The 17728-nt window shown below is 52.7% G+C and overlaps 1 protein-coding gene across 50 annotated transcripts in view; it reads right to left on the bottom strand.

Annotated features, from left to right (window-relative positions):
- CELF4 (CUGBP Elav-like family member 4) overlaps positions 1-17728 on the bottom strand; it is a 299094-nt gene that overhangs the window by 214837 nt on the left and 66529 nt on the right. For all 50 annotated transcript variants that reach the window (XM_058692264.1, XM_058692254.1, XM_058692255.1 and 47 more), the window contains exon 2: positions 7948-8030. In XM_058692264.1, coding sequence (XP_058548247.1) covers positions 7948-8030 — 83 coding nt within the window. The remainder of the gene's footprint in view (positions 1-7947; positions 8031-17728) is intronic.

Here is a 17728-nt window from a genome sequence, read left to right as displayed (position 1 = left end):
GAGGAAGCTACTTGCCTAGTGCCCCCTGGTGGTCTAATTGAGAAGACCACAGCCGCCTTTGATCAAAACACGAACTGAATCACAATAAACTGGGACCTTGGGAGACCTCATCCCCCTGAACTTGAGCCCTTTTCGCTTTACAGCAAGTATTTTCATGAATAATTGAAGAATAAGGAACCACACTGCTTCCTGCCATCATCACCCAGCGTTGCCCATCTTTGCTAGGACAAGGCAGCCCACCAATTGGGAATGGCTCCCTATGGGAATTAAGAGTCACTTGCTTGAAACATGGGGACACCTTCCCACCTAGGCCAGTGTGGGCAGGGACAGAGAAGAGGAGAGTGGGCAGTTTAGGAGAGGCAAAGGCCCAGGCAGGAGGAAGACTCAGATTTCTCTGTGGGAAGGGGAAAGAAGTCTCTGGATGGAAGCAAGGGAGGTGGGTTGGGCCAAGGCCTGGTGTGGAAGAGAGGAGGCAAGATCAGAGGGTGCCACGGTAGCCCCCGTCCCTATCTGGTGCTTGGTGTCTGGGTTTAAGGCATTTCTGACTTCCCAATGGGAACTCTGGTGTTCCCTTCTGCATAATATACTCTTAGCCCCAGCCCTCCTGTCTGTGGCATGGTCTGAGAGGCTGAGAGGCAGCCAGATCTGTTTCCTGGCAGAATGGGGATCCTGCAAAGGGAGGAGCTGGAGAAAGAAATGATCTTTAATGCCTGGAGGTGAGCCTTGCCCTCTTCTGCTGCCCATTACTCCCTCTATGCTTTCGCCATTGGGGGGTGTGCCCCTTAAACTCTCCCACCTCTGACACTCTAAGGACCCTGGGGTTTGTCCCCCAAGTGAGGAGAGCCAGTGAAGAAGAGAGAGGAAGGCTCTGCCTCAAGGCCTAATTGTGTGTTTTCCACTTGCCCTTGGCCCTAACACAGGGCCTAGGGTCCCTTAGGGTCCCTTGACACTATTGACATTTGGGGCCAGATAATTCTTTATGGGGGGGGGGGGCGCTGTCCTGTGCATTGTAGTGTAGGATGTGTAGCAACTTTCTGGCCCCTACCTACTAGATGCCAGTAGAGTCTCCAGACAATGTCAACTGTCCCCCGAGGGGCAAAATTGCTCTCAAGTGTAGAACTGATGCTCTAAAAGGACAGATGAACAGTCATTTTTGAGAAATATAGGAAAAGAAGATATGTGATTCATTTCCCCAAGAGAGAAAGAAAAAAATCGAGGCCAGGGTAAGATGCAGAGCAAGGTCTGGTGGGACACGCCCCCCACTCCTCCGCCACAATCCAAATTCTTTTGAAGACTTTTCCTCCCTGTCGTGGAAGAGCCAAAGAGTTGCCTATTTCTCAGCGTCATGGGCTGAACTGTGTTCCCTCCAAAAAGATGCCGAAGTCCTAACCTCCACCCAGTCCCCATGAAAGTAACCTTATTTGACATAGGGTCTTTGCAGAAGTAATCAAGTTAAGATGAGGTTATATGACTGGTTTCCTTATCAGAGGGGAAATCTGGACACAGACAGACACGCCTACAGGGAAGATGATGTGACACCACAGAGGAACACCATCCAAAAGCCAGGGAACGCCTGAGGCTCCCAGAAATGAGGCATGAGGCCTGGAACAGATTCTCCCTCACAGCCCTCGGTAGGAATCAACCTTGCCAACACCTTGATCTTGGACTTCTAGCCCCAGAACTGTAAGACAATAAACTGCTGTTGTTTAAGCTTCCCAGGTTGCAGCATTTTGTTACAGCAGCCCCCAAACTTACACACTCAGTAAGAAGAAAGACAGCAGGGCCAGGGAGCTGGAGGCGTGCAGGGATCTGGCTTGTGACCCCACCACTCAAAGCAGAGATGCACAAAGGTGGCAGTGGCTGGGGGAGAAGATGCACGTGCTGATGGGACCCAGGCTTACCACATAGAGACAAACACCAACCCTGTGCCCAGAGGACAGACAAGTGGAAATACATCATATCTCTAAAATGAAACGCTTTGATTGCACCAATCACCAGAAGTTGTAAAACTACCCTGAAGAATTAACAGCTTCCGTACATGCTAACTACATCCATCATAAATTCGTCTTTTAGTTTCTGTTATCATATCACGGTCTCTGGGGACCCCTGTCTTGTCATCATTTGCCCTTTATAATTTATTCATCTTGTTCTTGCCTGCATCCTTTCTACTTATCATTCATCTTTACAGTTGTACATAAAATTGGATGGATCCTTCCATGGCAGGGCTGTCAGGAGGGAGATGGGCCTCATCAGGAAAGCCCCAGGAAAGCCGGTGGAGGTCCCACTAGAGCATCTGAGGATGTCAAGGTGGAGGTGGGGTGGGATGGAGGGAGAGGATGGGAGGAGGAAAGGAGAGAGCCAGGAGAGGCAAGTGAGAAGGGTAAATGAAGAAAGGGTGGAAAATGAAAGGGGAAAAGAGGAAGAGAAAAATGACCAGAAGGGAGAGAAAGGAGGAGGAACCAGGCATAAAAAGAAAAGAGAGAAAGAGAAAGAATGGGAGACAAGCTGGGACTTGGGCAAAGGAAAGCGGGGAAGAGGGACAAAGATAGAGGCATCCTGAGCCAGTGGGGCCAGAAATCCAATGAAGGTTGTTTGCTTTTGTTTTTGTTTTGTTTTTTAAGTAGGCTCCATGACCAACGTGGGGCTTGAACTCATGACCCTGAGATTAAGAGTTGTGTGCTTGGGGCACCTGGGTGGCTCAGTCAGTTAAGTGTCTGACTCTTGATTTTGGCTCAGGTAATGATCTCAGGGTTCATGAATTCAAGTCCTGCATCGGGCTTTGCTCCAACAGCTCAGAGCCTGCTTGGGATTCTGTCTCCCTCTCTCTCTCTCTCTCTCTTCCCTCCCTCACCTGCTCTCTATCTTTCTCAAAATAAATAAAAATAAAGCTAAAAAAAGAAAAAGTGGGCTCTACTAACTGAGCTAGCCAGGTGCCTCTATTTCTTTTTTTTTAATTTTTCATTTTAAATCTTTCCTGGTACCCTCCAAGAAGATCACACTGAATTTCCATGGAAATGACAGGTCCCGAGTTATAGAGACCTGAGTCCGGAGGTGTGATGGCAGTGATGTTGCTTATCTACTGGGCTGAATCCAGGGCTAGGGGTGGGAGACAGAGAGGAGTGTGTTGATTTGCTTTGTATTCTTGGGCTGCCGGAGTGAGGGCATAAAAGCCAATCTTTAACTAGTGAATTGGAACTTTAATGTTTACCAAACAGATACAGCTCCCACCCTTCCCCCCTACCCCCCACCCCAGCTCCCTCTCCTCCCCCCTTCCCTGCTTGCTCCCTCTTCTGGCTGCTTCCTGGCCTCCTGCTAACTGAACCCAGTTCTCCCCCCTCAGCAGTCCTGGTGAGGAGCCCTTTCTGCTGTCAGAGGAGCAAAGTGCTGGCCACTACTGGCCTTGTCGCCTGGTTTTCCTAATGAGAGTCTCTCCCCAGAGGTCTTACATTTCTAACTTTGGAAACAGATGGGGTCTTCCTTGAAGACAATTGCCTGAAAATTCTGAAAGGCAGGGGTTGGGGGGACCGGGACTAAGTAGCAGGGGCCTATTTTAAGGAACAGAATTCTTCCAAGAGGCCTCCTGTGCACACTTAGGTCCCAGGGAGCTCTCAGAGTGGACCTCTCCAGCCCAGCTCACAGCTCCTGACCTGTCATGCATGCCTTGTCTACAGGCTGTTCTCAGACCAGTGCTCTCATCTGACATAGCTGTCTTCCTCCCAACTCTCTATTCCCAACCTGCCCATATCCTGAACAAAACCCTTGAGCAACTCTTATACCCCATGGTCATCCGGGTCCCCTCTAAAGCAACAGGTAACACTAAAAAAGAGAGATAAGTATCCTGGGTTTGGGTAGCAGACCTGGTGCTGGTCCTGGCTTGGTCATTTGTTAATTGTGTGACTTTGGACAAATTGCTTTATCTAAGCCTGGGTCTCTTAATCTAAGCCTGTAGGGGATGATCTTGATATCTTCTTCATAGGGTAGTTGTGAAGATAAAATGAGGTAATGCAGATAACATGCTTATTTCATGCCCATCAGATAATAAGTGCTTAAGAAATATTAATTGTTGTTATTGAGCAATTGTCTACCCTACCCACTTTATAATAACCCACTGTCTTGTATTATTGATGATATTTTTGTTCGTGTGTGTGGCTTCTGTCCCTAACTTGATGGACAACTCCAAGAGGGGTAGGGATGAGTTTTTCTAATCACCGTATCTGCCAGGATGCCTAGAACAGTGCCCGGCACACACTCAGGAAATATTTGTTGATGGATTGAGAAACTGCCCCATGTGGACTATACCCTACAAATAGTGGAACAAACATTGGACATGGAAGAGAGTGGGCTGGAGAGGGGCAGAAGGTCAGGAATAAGAGATCAAGAGTGTGAGGAAGAAAGGTACCTGGGCAGCTCAGTCTGTTGAGCACCCCACTCTTGAATATGGCTCAGGTCATGATCCCAGGGTGGTGGGATTGAGCCCCGAATGGGAGCGTGGAGCCTCCTTAAGATTCTCTCTCTTTCTTCTCTCTCTCCCTCCCCCTCCCTCTGGCCCTTTCCTCTGCTCAATCTTTCCCCCTCTTAAAAAAAAAAAGTATGAAGAAGAGATAGAAATGAAGAGTTTAGAAAAGTGGGATCACTTTGCCTAGATTCTGGCAGAAGATACTATTCAAAAGGACCCTGATGACATTCTAACAAAGTCATGCTGAACTCAAAAACAGTAATCCATATGTGATACTGATCCAGGGATGACTCCATAAGTCATGCTAGGGGCTTTGGTTAGGCTGGTACACAGGGATATTGACCTCTGACTTGTAAGAACAGCCATTGAGGAATGGTTTCTGAGATTCCACTTACTCCAAGAGAAATGTCAGCTCCCCTTCTCAGTCCCCAAATGAGGACATCTTTAGCTCTGTCTCTGTTGTTTTGTTGTTGTTTTTAGTGATAGTGGTGTGTGTGTGTGTGTTGTGTGTGTGTGTGTGTGTGTGTGTGTGTGTGTGTGTGACAACAGTGGGATTGTTTTTCTTGCTGCCAACAGGCTAGCTCTGTAACTTGCTGGGAAACAGAATGGGTTGTCTGCACTATTTTCTCCCCTCTTTTTCTTTTCAGTGAGAAACTGGAGGGCTGGTTTTAATGGATTGATTTTAATGGATTTTGAAGTCTGGAAAAGTGCCCAAATTGCAGAGGTTACCAGTTTTCTAGGTTCTTTTTTCCATTTCTTTCCCCTTAATCAGACATAGAGTTCACTCACTGGGGCACCTAGTGTGGTCAAGTAAGAAGAGGTATCTTTCTGTGCCCCCTCAACCTAATGGGTGGCCATGGACACAGCCTCAATTGGTGGGAACACCCATTATTTGGGTGGGTGAGAGCATTTTGCTTGGTCCCGTCCCTGTATTTGCTAGTGTTAAGCTTTCTCCAATCTCAAAGGAGAGAATCGACCAACAATAATAACACCAGTTCTGCCTTCTGGAATCCACTTTAAAGCATAACTTTATGTGGTCATTTTGTTTTTCACTTTTTTCCATGTGAGTGTGTGTGGGGACAATGTGCCCTGGGAAGTTTGAGCTTCGGTCTTGTCTTTTCTCTCTGTCCCTCCTGCTGTAGGCTGTGCCTTTCCTGAGAATTGTGATGAGGTCTTTGAGGCCATGAGTCTCCCTGTGAGGCCTTTGAAGAAAGGACAGGCTTTCCAGGCACTGCAAGGGGACTCTAGGCTATGTTTTACCTCCACCGTTGGCTTCTCCTCACCCCTCCCATCTCCCAACATACATTCATGTTTCTTTTTGTCCTTTCTCCCAAACTTTACCAACTTGTCTTTGTGATTTCAGAAAAATGCCACTGGATCTCCCAGTATGAAGGATTAGCACAGATTATGGGGAACAGTGTTAATTATCCGTGGAAGGGGGGCTGGCGCGTCGCTCCAATGTGCTCCTGATTTCCCCTGGGCCTTTCTGCCTGGTAATAAGCCTGCTTTAATCTGGCAGGCCCCTTGGTGAAATCAGCACCACGGACAGTGGTATTGATTGCTTCTGAGAAACCATCACAGCTGCTCAACCAAATTACCTTTGATATGTGACCTTTAATGTAATTACTGCAACATCAAAGTATTTCTATAAATTATTAAAGAACTAATACACTCCATCATTTAGCTATTCTATTATATGTAAAATAAACAACCACAAGTTAATGTTAGAATCTGAACAATCCACACTTGCTACTGAAATTCTCCCAGTCCCCGTTCTCTCCCCCTTCAAAATCCTGAGCCTGTCCCTCCCACCTTCTCTTTCTGTTTCCCCTTCTAATTCCCAGCTTTTAGCCATCATGAAACTCCCTGGCAATCTCTCTCAAGCTGATGAAGAGCCTCCCAAAAACAATGTGGTATTTTCTATTCCATTTGGGTGGCTCTAAAATATCTATCACAGTCTCCCCAAAAACAAAGTACCATAAACACTTTATTAATCAGCACAAACCTTTCTCAGAAGCCTTTGATTATCTTACAATATGGCTTTATGCTTCACACATAACATGGGGCGATGTGGAGCATATTTCTGCCATCTTACAGAGGGCACCCAGAAAGTAATTACTATAATATATGTGCATGTAGCGGCGCCACTAAAAAACCAACTGGGGAATGGCCACCGTGCCAGAGCAAGGCTCCACACAAAAACCTGTGCGGTGCATGATTTCCATACATTTACATCCGCGGGTATGTTATTAAGATGACTCAGCCCCGTGCTTTGCAATCACAAGTACCAAAATACAATACAAAGGCTGTCTTAATGGAAGGAAGGCCCTCCCCTTCCCTAAATGGGTAAAAAAGGTTCTTTGATGCGAGGGAAGGCTGTCCCGACCCAGGGTTGCATTTTCAGTCTACCTGGTTAACCTTTCCCGCTGTGGGCCAGAAATGGAAAAGTGTCTTTACGTACAGGTTTGCTTGGTAAGAATGTAAACATGCATGTGTAAACACTGGTGAGCATACATACAGAATACACGTGCTCCCCTGCAGTGTCCATTGTATAAGCTTAAACACGGTATATTTGTAAATTCTTTAAATTATGTCCACAAACGCTCACATCTTTCCATTTATCTTTAGATACTCGGTGAGCCGTATATCTACCCCCCCACCCCCGCCTCCATCTCTCTGAACCCACAGGAGAGACCGCGCAGACCCTTGACCCGAGGAACACTTCTTATTTTATGGTGATGAACTAGCCTCGATAATAGCCATGGCTGATATCACACCCAGTTAGGGGGGCCATAAATAATTCTCTTCTCCCCCGCACAGAAGCTATAAACCAGGGCCGAGGCGCGATAGTTTATCAAAGACGAGGGCTGGCTCCTTAAATAAACCGCGGTGATCTCACTTGCGGCGCCGAGCCTGGGCGCGGAGGCGCCCCCTCCCGCCCCGGCCCCCGCCCCCACCCCCGCCCCAGGAACAGCCTGAGTCCGACGTCTAACGGCGGGTGCTCAGGCGGCCCGGCTACCAGGGGCCCCGTGGGGCCGGCGGAGGCAGCTCCGGGTTCCGGGGAACCAGGGCACCCGGCGTCTCCGCCCCGACTGCCCGAGCGGGCAGTGTGCGGATCAGGGACCCGATCGGAGGCGCCGGGAGGGCCAGGGGAGGAGCCAAGCCCCAGCTCCGTGGTCGTGGCGGAGTTCGCCCCCAGCCCGGGATAACGTCGGGCCTGGACGGCGGAGTGCGGAGGCCGCCGGGCGAGATCCGAGCCCGGCGCCCACGCGCCCTCTCCCCCGCGCGGCGCCTCGGGGCTTCTAAGGGCGCGGGGCGCGGGGCGCGGGGCGCGGGCCGCGGGGCGGGAGTGGGGGGAGCGCGAGCTCCCGAGCGAAAGCAGGCGCGCGCCCGGGCCCGCGATCCCCCGGCCAGCAGCGTCGCAGCCCGGCCTCCCGAAGTCGCCCCCTGTCGGCGCGTCCGTCGCTCGCGCCTCGGCAGGCGCCACTTACCCCGGGCAGGGTCTTCTGCTCGTGCAGCGCGCTCTGGGCCTTCAGCGCTGACTCACGCTCGCAGTAGGTGAGGAAAGCGCAGCCTGGGGAGGGAAGGAAGCGCCGAGAAGGGTCAGTGGGGCGCCCCCGGGCCGCCGACGCGCCCTCTCGCCCGCCCTCCAGTCTGGGCCCCTCCCCGCTCTAAGTCCCTCTCCCCACCTCTCTCTCTCTCTCTCTCTCTCTCCCTCTCCCTCTCCCTCTCTCTCTCTCTCCTGTGCACTCTACTCGAGCTTTCTTGCCTCTCCGTTTTCCTGTCGGCTTTTTGTCCCTTGCGTTGCTTTTTTGTTTTGCTCACTCGCTGAAGTCTCCCCACCCTGCATCTTTCCCCCCCCCACCACGCCCCCTCTTCCCGTGGGTCTCTTTTTGTCCTCTGCCCTGATGCCTCAGGCGCTAGCTCGGCCTTCTCCCTCCTTCCTCCCCAGGGTGCTGTTCTGTCCCTTTCAGCTCAAGCCCCAGTACCTCCCTGAAGGGGCAGCTTCCAGCCCTCACCCTCAGTACCTCTAGTCACGTTTGACCATGAATTCATTCTGGCCTCTTAGGAGTGCTGCCGGCTGCTCTATGAGGGATGATGGAGGGACCTTCCTGGTCTGCCGAATAGTCTCCATCTGTAGGGAGGACCCCAGGCCTGGTTGTGCTAATAAAGTGAATGGGGCTATCCATGTGTCCCCTGTCATCACATGTACAGTGATATCTTCAAAACGCTCCCAAAGGGCTTCTTGGGCATGTCCAGCCCACCAATGCACAGTACTGGACCTGAGGCCTGCTTTTGCTGTGCTTCTAATTCTCTAGGTGACCCTGGCAAATGCTGTTTCCTCTGTGGCCTCAGTTTCCTCGGGTGTGAACTGAGAGGGTTGACCCAGTGGTCTCCAAGGTCACTCCAGTGTAGTTTTCCCCCTGAGTGACTCTGACGGTGCCTCACCAGGGAATCTGGATTTTACAGAACAACGTACCTAACTCAAGGGGTGACTTTTTAATGCTGGCCCTTCAGGCATGGTGACAAAGCAAAGAGCATGCTTGCTAGTGGGAGAGTTTCTCAGGCAGTTCCCTCAAACTGCCCCGTGTTAGGGCCTCTTCCTCTGCCTGCAGATGTGGCCGAGTATGGCCTCAGAGGCCTACAAGACCTGGGCCATGGGGGAAGTCAGAAAGTCAACTTTGGCCAGCAGAAGGCTTGAGTCTCCTGGGGAACTGTTACCTCAGATTTTCCAAAGCCACTCAAGCCCCAGAGAAGGCCCCCTCCAATCTGTCTCCTCCCTTGTTTCACTGTCTTCTTTCCCTCCACTGCCCCCCTTGCTTTGTTTTCATGCTCTTTTCTCCCCATTTTCCCATCTTCCAATCCCCTCCATCTTCCAAGAATCTGATCAAGTTCTACTGACACCAAGCAGCCCGTCTTGACTTGTCCAGTCCATCTCAAGCCAACCTCACTTTTTGACCACACACAGCTGGCCCTTTGGTCATTCTCATGGCCATTTGTTAACTACTTCTCAAGTACCCACTGTGTGCCAGGCCCTGTGGCCCGGGCCTTCTTCCTATGAGGTCTGCAGGCTGGTGATGCCTATGCCAACCCTTGTTACCAGGTTTGCTCTGGCTTCTTGGTGCCCTGGCACAGAGTACTCCCAGCATCCTCCACAGTTCCTTTCTCCTCCATCACCCAGTAAAAACCCCTTCCTCCTCTTCCAGTGTAGCAATTAGTTCCGACTCCCTTCCCCTCCTGGTTTCAGAGAGGAGATGGAAGGGAATGTAGGTGCAAAGGGGACATAAAGATAGGAGGGAGGAAATGGAGAGAAACCTGGGAGGCAGAAACTCTCAGCAACCTGTAGGCTCTGTACCTTCCCCACCTCCAACTCTTGCCCCAGGCTGAGAGGAGGTGTGAGTTCCAAGAAGCCTCTCCCCCACTCCCATCTCATCCCTCCCTATCCAGACCCAGGTCACCCTGCCTTCTCCCCCGCCTCCCCACTCCTCCCCCTGGTCCTGGCAGACGGTTATTGATGGAGACATCAGGGGACTGAAATGAATAGCGGTCAGAGGCCCCCATGACGTTGTCCCTCGTGCTGCTGCCTGCGTCTCTGGGGGCCTCTTTCCTCCTGTCCCTTCCCTGGCCTTGTCCTCTGCCTGTGCCTGCCTGCGACTGGGAGGGAGCCACTGTCTCACTGCATGCAGGCAAGCCAGCTAGGGACAAGGTCAGGGGCAGGTGTGGAGAGGGAGGAGAAGGAAGAACCAGAAGAGGAGGAAGGTGGAAGGAGGAGACGATACAGGGAGGAGTAAGAAGAGGTGGGAGGAAGGGGAGGAAGTGGAGGGGGAAGGAAGATGAGGTGGAGAAATTGACCACATTGTTATGACCCAGGATAACAAGGGAAGGATCCCAGGAAGAAGAAAGAAAGAAAGAATCTGTTGCTTTTTTCCAGCTTCTAGGAATTTCTGCCACATTTTTGGGAGAGCTCACAGGCTCTGTCAATCAGAATCTTTGAGGGACCCCCAGACTCCATGTGACCCTCCCTAACATCTCCACCCTTGACCTTACCTCCTTCAATTCTTCCTCTTGCTCACCCCCTTGCCTCCTTCCTGTTTCTCAGCCCTGCAGGGCACACTCTGCCTTGGGACTTTTGGAACCACATTTACCCCCCTACATGCATGGCTTGCTCCTTCACTCCCCTCAGGTTTCTGCTTAAATGTGACCTAGAGATGCCCTTTCTGACCTCCTTTCACACAATACCCTTCCCCAACACACACTTACTCTCTGACCCCTTGCCTTGTTTACTCTTCTCTTTGGCACCCCTCCCCACTGAGCTATTAACATTACATGTTTGTTCCTTGATTGTCAGTTTTCCCAACCTGCAAGGGAGTTCAGGGACTTGCTTTTGTCCTATTCCTGCTTCGTTCTCAAGGCCCCACAGCAGGGCAGGATCTCAATACATATTTGTCAAGAACATTGAATCCCCGCCTCTGGCAACTTTTGCAGGGCCAGTAGGAGGGGGGCAGGGAAGCAGTGCCTGGGGGGCTGTTGGGTGCTGACCAAGGCACCAAGGACACTGAGGCATGCTGGCATTCCATAGTGGTAGGGGGACTAGGTTTCCCCCGAGAGGTGATAGGTGGTCCCTGCTGGGAGGCCTCCTGTCTCCAAGGCTTTCTGAGCCCATTTCCCCAGCGTCAGACCTTCTGGTTACTGTCACTCCCCTGCTTTCTCCCGTGAAGCCATCATTGATGCACGGTTCCAGACAGGAAGCTGTTTTCGGGGGAGACCCTTACGAGCCAAGGGTCACTTACTGATTGTTCTCTGAACCCCATTGTCCTCATCTACAAACAGGGAGAGTAATCCCCCTCAAATAGGGAGACCTATTAGTCAAAGAGTACCAACAACCTCCACAGCACTGTCTAACTGTAGAGCACGGCATAAACATAAGCCCCCCTTTGGTGGTCAGGAGGTCAGAAGGCAGAGTCCTTCCTTCCGTCCCTCTGCACCTCTGCCAGGAGTGACCAGCCTTATAGAGGCTTATAGAGAGGAGCCCCCACCCGGCTCTTCTCAAGGGATCTTTCCAGCCAGTCCAATGCCACATCTCACTATGGCTCTTTTTAAAGAAGCAGATATGGATAAACAGATATTAACCACTGACTCCAGCTTGCATGAAGGGACTGCCTCTGCTCCCTTGCTGAGGGCGGAGCCCTGGGGGGATGGCAGCTTGGCGGGGAGGGGGTGGCTTCAGGAGGACAATTTGCCATCACAGCGTCCTGCAGAGCACGGGGGGCACCCTGAGGTGGAGGCTGAGGTGGCGCTCAGGGTGGCCAGGGGAGAAGAGGGTGCCCAAGCCTCACCCACTGGACACGTGCTGGCCTCTCATGTGTAGGGAAAGGGGGTGGTACACACAGAAACCCCACTCAGAAAAGTTAGATTTGACTTCCTGTTGCTCACTGCTATTCCTCACAGGAGTGGAGGGGGGGCTCCCAGCTTTGAGGGTGGTGCAGGGGGCCTCGGCTCAGCAGCCACCAAAGCTGTCATGCTCACTCTCCTGTGACGTGCTGAGGTATCCTCAGAAACACACCTGGTGAGGCCTCTTGGGAATTCACAGACTCTTCAGGAAATGGGATTCTCTGCCTACTGAGCCAACAGAGCATGGGAGAGGAGGCTAGACCAGGCTGTGAACCTTAAGAAGGGAACATCTTTCCCAGGGACGGGGCTGTGGCCCAGCATTCCCTCCCTGACCTGGCCCTACAGGTGTTCTCCTATTTGTGCTCACAGAGAGAGCAAGAGTCCACTGTTCGGAATGGCACGGCAACCGAAAACCACCTAAAGGTCTCTCAGCATACAGGTGGTTTCGTGATTCAACTGGAGAATACTCTACAGCAGTTAAAAGGGTGGCATGGTCCTAAATGGACCAGTGTGGGAAGACACAGTCAGATGGCAAAAGCAAGTTGCAAAATAGCACACATCACATATGCACAATGGAGACATATTCCATTAGTTCCATATGCACCGAAATCTGTATTTACCCCATGGCACAAAGTCTAGAAGGTGTCACAGCAAGCTGAAAACAGGGAGTATGGGGGAAGGTGGGGCATGTCTCTCATAACGTTAACTTTTTTTGGTTTGATCAACACATTGTGACACCAGAGTGTATTCATGCATCCCTTGCACAATTAACTTTAAAGAAGATTTTTGCTGAAAGAGGATAGAATTAAAATGGAGTAGGTACAAATGGGTAGGCCAGACCCACAGTCCGTTTTGAGGGGACAAAGAGCATTGGGCATCAGCTTCCTGGCAAATTCTTCATGAGAGAAATTATCATTTGAGAGTCCAGCTATGTCCCGATCTCAAAGCTTCCTTCAAGCTCGGGAACCGAAGCAGAGTCCCTCCCTCCAGCAAACTGTGAATGGTGTTCATCCTGGTCCTCTGGTCCTGAGTTCCAGCAGCTGAGGTTTGTGGGATGGAGTCCATGACGGACGAAGCACAGAGCTTCCCCAACTCTGCCCTCCAGTTCTCCAATGACTGCGTCTCCAGTGACGCAGATGCAGTCTCTGAGGTGGGAAGCGCAGAAGTGACTCGGGAATCTCTAATGAGGTATGATCTCTCCGCTCAGCTCCCACTTTTCCTGTCCCACTGTCTTGGAGGGAGGGCTCCCCAGCGCCAGCTCCTCCCCTCAGTCTCCCATCCTCCTGAACCACAGACCAGAGCAGAATAGAAGTGCAACCCGGCAGAGCAGGGACAGGTTTTGGAAATGATTGGGGGTAGGAGTGAGGGCAGAAAGATGTCATACTTTGAGAAAAGTCACAAGGCAGTGCTGCCAGCAGCAGCTGATGGCCTGGGCTCTGTGCATGAGGTGGCCGCCATGCCCACGTGTCCGGTTTCACACCTACCTGCCTCTCTTCTGCTGCTCTCACTTCTGCCACGTGCACGAACACTGGCCTCCACTCACTCCTCCCCATGCTGCCATTTAACCTCTTCCCACTCACCATACTTATTTACTTGTCCCTCCTATTTATCAGTTTCTCGTCTTGTCTCTGAATAGATTGTCCACTCTGTGAGGGCGGAGATGAGGGCTTGTAAGTGGAGAGCTGAGTTTCTAGCTGAGGTGTCCGAGGGCTGGGAGACCACGAGAGCCCGAGGGGGTGGTGGGAGAAGGAGAGACACCTGGCACCAAAGAGAGAGCAGGAAGCCCAGAGGAGGACTGGAAGGAAGGAGAAGGGTGTGATTGGGAGAGGTTCACAAGGAGCCCCAGAACCAGGGAGCCACAGGGAGACAGGCAGAGCTGGTGATGGCAGGAGGGTGTTACCAGGCTGGGGTGCGGGTTGGGGTGGCAGACACCCCTCTCCAGTAGAGCAGCCTGTGGATAATGGTGCAACGGGGCATCGCTGATTCCTGAGAAGGTAGGCGAGTGCCCTCTCCCATGTGGGGGAAAAACACAGCCCGGCAGAATTAATTGCACGAGATGGCAGTAATTTACAAAGCCCCCGTGTGCGGGGATAAAAGGCCCTTGTCATGGTGAAGTGAAGGAAGTACAATTTCCTGCCCAACTCCAAGCAGGGCTGAAGCCTGGGGTGTAATCATCACAGAAGGGAAGGCTCCAGATGAGCTCCCTCCTCCCACCCAGCCGGGCCTTGGCTTCCCACTAATTGAATTACAGAATTAGCCAGAGGAAGGTGGCCCTAGAATAGGAAGATCTGGACTTTAATAAAACATCAGCTCCTTCAGGGCCTGTGCTTGGCTGGCCTGGAGGAAGTGAGAGGAAGCTAGGGCGTGGGGAGGGATGGGCAAGGGAAGGGAGCAGGAAACCCACCAACCAGCCAGACCAAAGGGTCAAGGAGGGGCTCCCTGTTCAGTGTGATCTTCTTGGGAGGTCCAGGATGCCCCCCACTCTGCCCCAGATCTCCACCCACAGACCTGCCTAGTTCCTGAAATCCCATCCTCGGGGCACTACCCCTCAGTGATTCTCACTGAGGCTGCAGCTGAGAATCACCCAGAGGAACAGATACGGGCCCTGCTGCAGAGAAATTAAGGCAGATCCCCGGGGGTGGATAGAGAGAGGGAAGGAGAGAAGGAACATCTGCCAGCCTCCCAGAGAAGAGGGCTGCGGGTGTTCTGAGGCCCAATCCATCCCCTCCTCCTTACCCCATAATCCAGTTCCTGTCCCCCGTGGTCTGGGTGAGCAAGGGTGGCCTCTCTGGAGCTTTCTGGAGAAATGCCCCTTCCTCCGTACGTGTGGGAGATACAGTTCCTCATGTACATGCTCTTCCTCTGGGAGTGTTCTCCCTGCTCTGTGCCTGCCCCGGGTCTGCACCTTCTTTAGGACCCACCTCTTTGGGTCCCTAGGTCTGTGGAGCCCAATGCACCTACCTGGACCACCGTGATCTCACCTTCCTCTGATTCCTATGTGGCTGCCCCTACCCATGGCCTGCCCTAAGGGTGGGCCTTGTCTGTTCATCTAATCCTTGAGCTCCTTGAGAATGGGCCCTTGGGGCTCAGCAGGGCCTGGTGACAGGCGGGAGAAAGAACCCATGGGACTACAACACTGTCTCTACCTTTCTTGGCCAGTGCCCAGACACTGGGTGATCCTCCTGCCATCTTCCCCGGACCTGTCCTGGCTGCTCCAGCCTCCCAGTCCTTTCTACCTAGACCTCACTCCCTCTCCCCTCCTTGTCTAGAGGAGTTCTCCCTGCTGGTATTCTAGCGGTTCCTGTGGTTCTCTTTTCTCCCTAGGGGAAAGACAGTGACTGCCCAGCCACGTCCATGACTCTGATTTCCTCCAGCATCTCTGCCTCCATGGGGTGAGCCCAAGCCTGACCATCCTTTCCCTGCTGCCTCTGCCGTGCCTCTCTCCTTTGGAGCCCACACGTCCTTGTAGGAGTGACCTAGCCTCCCCTCTTCCAAACAGATTTCCCTGACCACACCAACCTCAGCATCCCTTAAAGCCCTGAGCGATGGCCCCTCACCCTTGGCAGAATACACATCTCTGTCTGCCTGGCATTTATGTATTTGTGCACGTGGAAATGCGCCGCTATGGGAACTGCTAACTCCAAGGTCCTCTTCTCCTCCCAGAGACCGACATCATCGAATGCAGTGGTTGCTAAACTTCACTCTGCCCCTGCCTGGGAATGAGTGAGCTGAAATGCTGGGGAGAGATGGCTGGCTTTAGGGGAAGCAGGGGTTGTGGAGAGGGTCTGGGACATCTGTCCTTCGGCTCAAGCCCCTGATGGTGGCGGGAACCATCCATCTTTCTCAGAGGGGGCCGGGCAGGTGGGGATGACAGGCCTCTCAACAGGCGGGGGAGATAGATGACATCCTCAGCCACCACGTTAGGGCTGCGGGCCTGCTCTCCTTTTCAAGGCCCTTCACTGCTGAAACTCCACCCTGGGCCCTCACCCTGTTGGGGCTCAGCACTGCCCTCCTGTGCCAACTCTCTTCAAACAGGAAACTCCAGAGGAGAGCACGGTGGTCTAGTCGAGAGTTTCTCAGAGTTAACGGTTGCATGACACGGGGAAGTGGCCCTGGATCACTGTGACCCGAAGTGTGTCTCTGACTTCTCTCAGTGCTCCTGCCCTTGGTGGCCACAAGACAGAGATGGGCACAAAGCTAGGGGGTCGGGATCTCCTCAGACCTAGACTAGGAAGCCCCAGGGAATGGGCCCGGCCTTCTCTTTCTCTTTCTCTTCCTCTGGGCACAGGGCAGGTCCCGGTAAGTCCAGTCTCAGGGACCTGACTGGCTCTGGACCTCAGAGGCTGCAAAGAGCAGCGGGCAGGCCTTTGCCAAGTGTCTCTCCTGCCAGTTGCCCTTGTTTACACCCTCAGCACTGGAGAATTACATGTCTGGTGTCGGCTGCAACATCTTTATGGCACTGTGAAAAAGGACAAAAACTGGATAGGACATACTGATGGCCTCTCCCCTCTCTCAGCAAAGAGCTCTTGGTGGTGGAGCCTGGCCCAGGGAAGGTGTCAGCCTTTCTGAGGCTCAGCCCGTAGGTGAAGGACAGCCTGGTCCGCTGACAGACGTGCTGGCTTTCGTTCCCACAGCTGAAGGGCCGCCTTGTCTCTGGGCCAGCTCGCAGAGCACTCCCGCTTGTTCCTTTCTTCGCAGAGAACCTCACCTGCCATGGTGAGGCTGTTGTCTCCCTGAGCTCATCATTCTTGTACCTCAGAGTGGGCTGTGGGCGGGGCGTGTGTTATCAGCATCTGACAACTGCAAGAGACTGACCTGAGGCCCCCTTATGGCTGTTTGGGGCTCAGTTCCTGTTCCTTCCCACAGCCCTGGGCAGTGTCTAGACCCTGGGGGCCCTCCCGGGAGATGTCTTCCCTCCACACCCTTACCCACCCCATGACCTGCACTTGGGGTAAAGGGCTCTGGAATGACCCCGTTCTCTTCCTTCAAGGACCCAGGTGGCGTTGGCTGAGCTCTCCAGGCCTCACTGGGCCACATGTACCGGACCTCCCTCCACCCCCATTGCCCTCTCCGATGTCAGAGTCAGGCCATGGGCTCCTCCACAGAGGCTCTATGTGTGAATCCACGTTGGATTTGAAATGCGTGTGGGTATCCGTTACTCTCACAAAGGCCAGGATAAATGCTAAAGCAGAGAAACTGAACTGTGTTCACTTCTAATCAACCTGGTTGGGGAGTTTAGATCTTCCTGTTTTGAATTTTCTCAGAACAGGGAGCACCTGCAGAGAAGCCAGGCATGACTCAGTGGGAATGGACAGCCAGCTTACTCAGTGCCACAGTGGAAGGGGCTCTCAGGGGCCCCCTTGGCATGATGCAGCCCATCCCTAAACGGTAGGAGATGGGCAGTAGGCAGGGCCTCGGAGTAAGCAAGGCCATCTCAACTGGTCCGGGAGAAGAACAGTAATCCTACCCCAGACCATTCTGTCCTCTGTGCTCCCATCTCCATTGCCTGCCTGCAACTGCCTTTCCCTCTTGCCTTTCTCCCGTCTTGCTACAACTATGCAGCTTTGTTGGCTGACCTCAGCCACACTGCTGACCCCTGGCCTGACATGCTGAGCTCCTCAGGGTATGGAAATGTCATGGTGCAGGATCTGAGCCCCTCAGTAGCCCCCAGCATTAGCCCGGTCTCGTGTGTATGTTTCATGCCTACAGAGGAAGCTCAGTGGATGCTTGTTGAGTTGCATAGAATGCCCTTTGTTGGAGCTTTACGTGGTGGTTGGTCCAGCTAAATTAAGGTGGGAGTCATTTTCCCCAATAGAACCCCCTTCCCCATGCAGAGGGAAATGTGGAGGAATCCCTTCTTGGCATGTTCCTGAAGCCCCC

The sequence above is a fragment of the Neofelis nebulosa genome, chromosome 11 (genome assembly GCF_028018385.1).
Source record: "Neofelis nebulosa isolate mNeoNeb1 chromosome 11, mNeoNeb1.pri, whole genome shotgun sequence".
In the NCBI taxonomy this organism is placed as follows: domain Eukaryota; kingdom Metazoa; phylum Chordata; class Mammalia; order Carnivora; family Felidae; genus Neofelis; species Neofelis nebulosa.
Note: the sequence above shows the minus strand (reverse complement) of the source record. Positions and strands in the feature narration are given on the sequence as shown.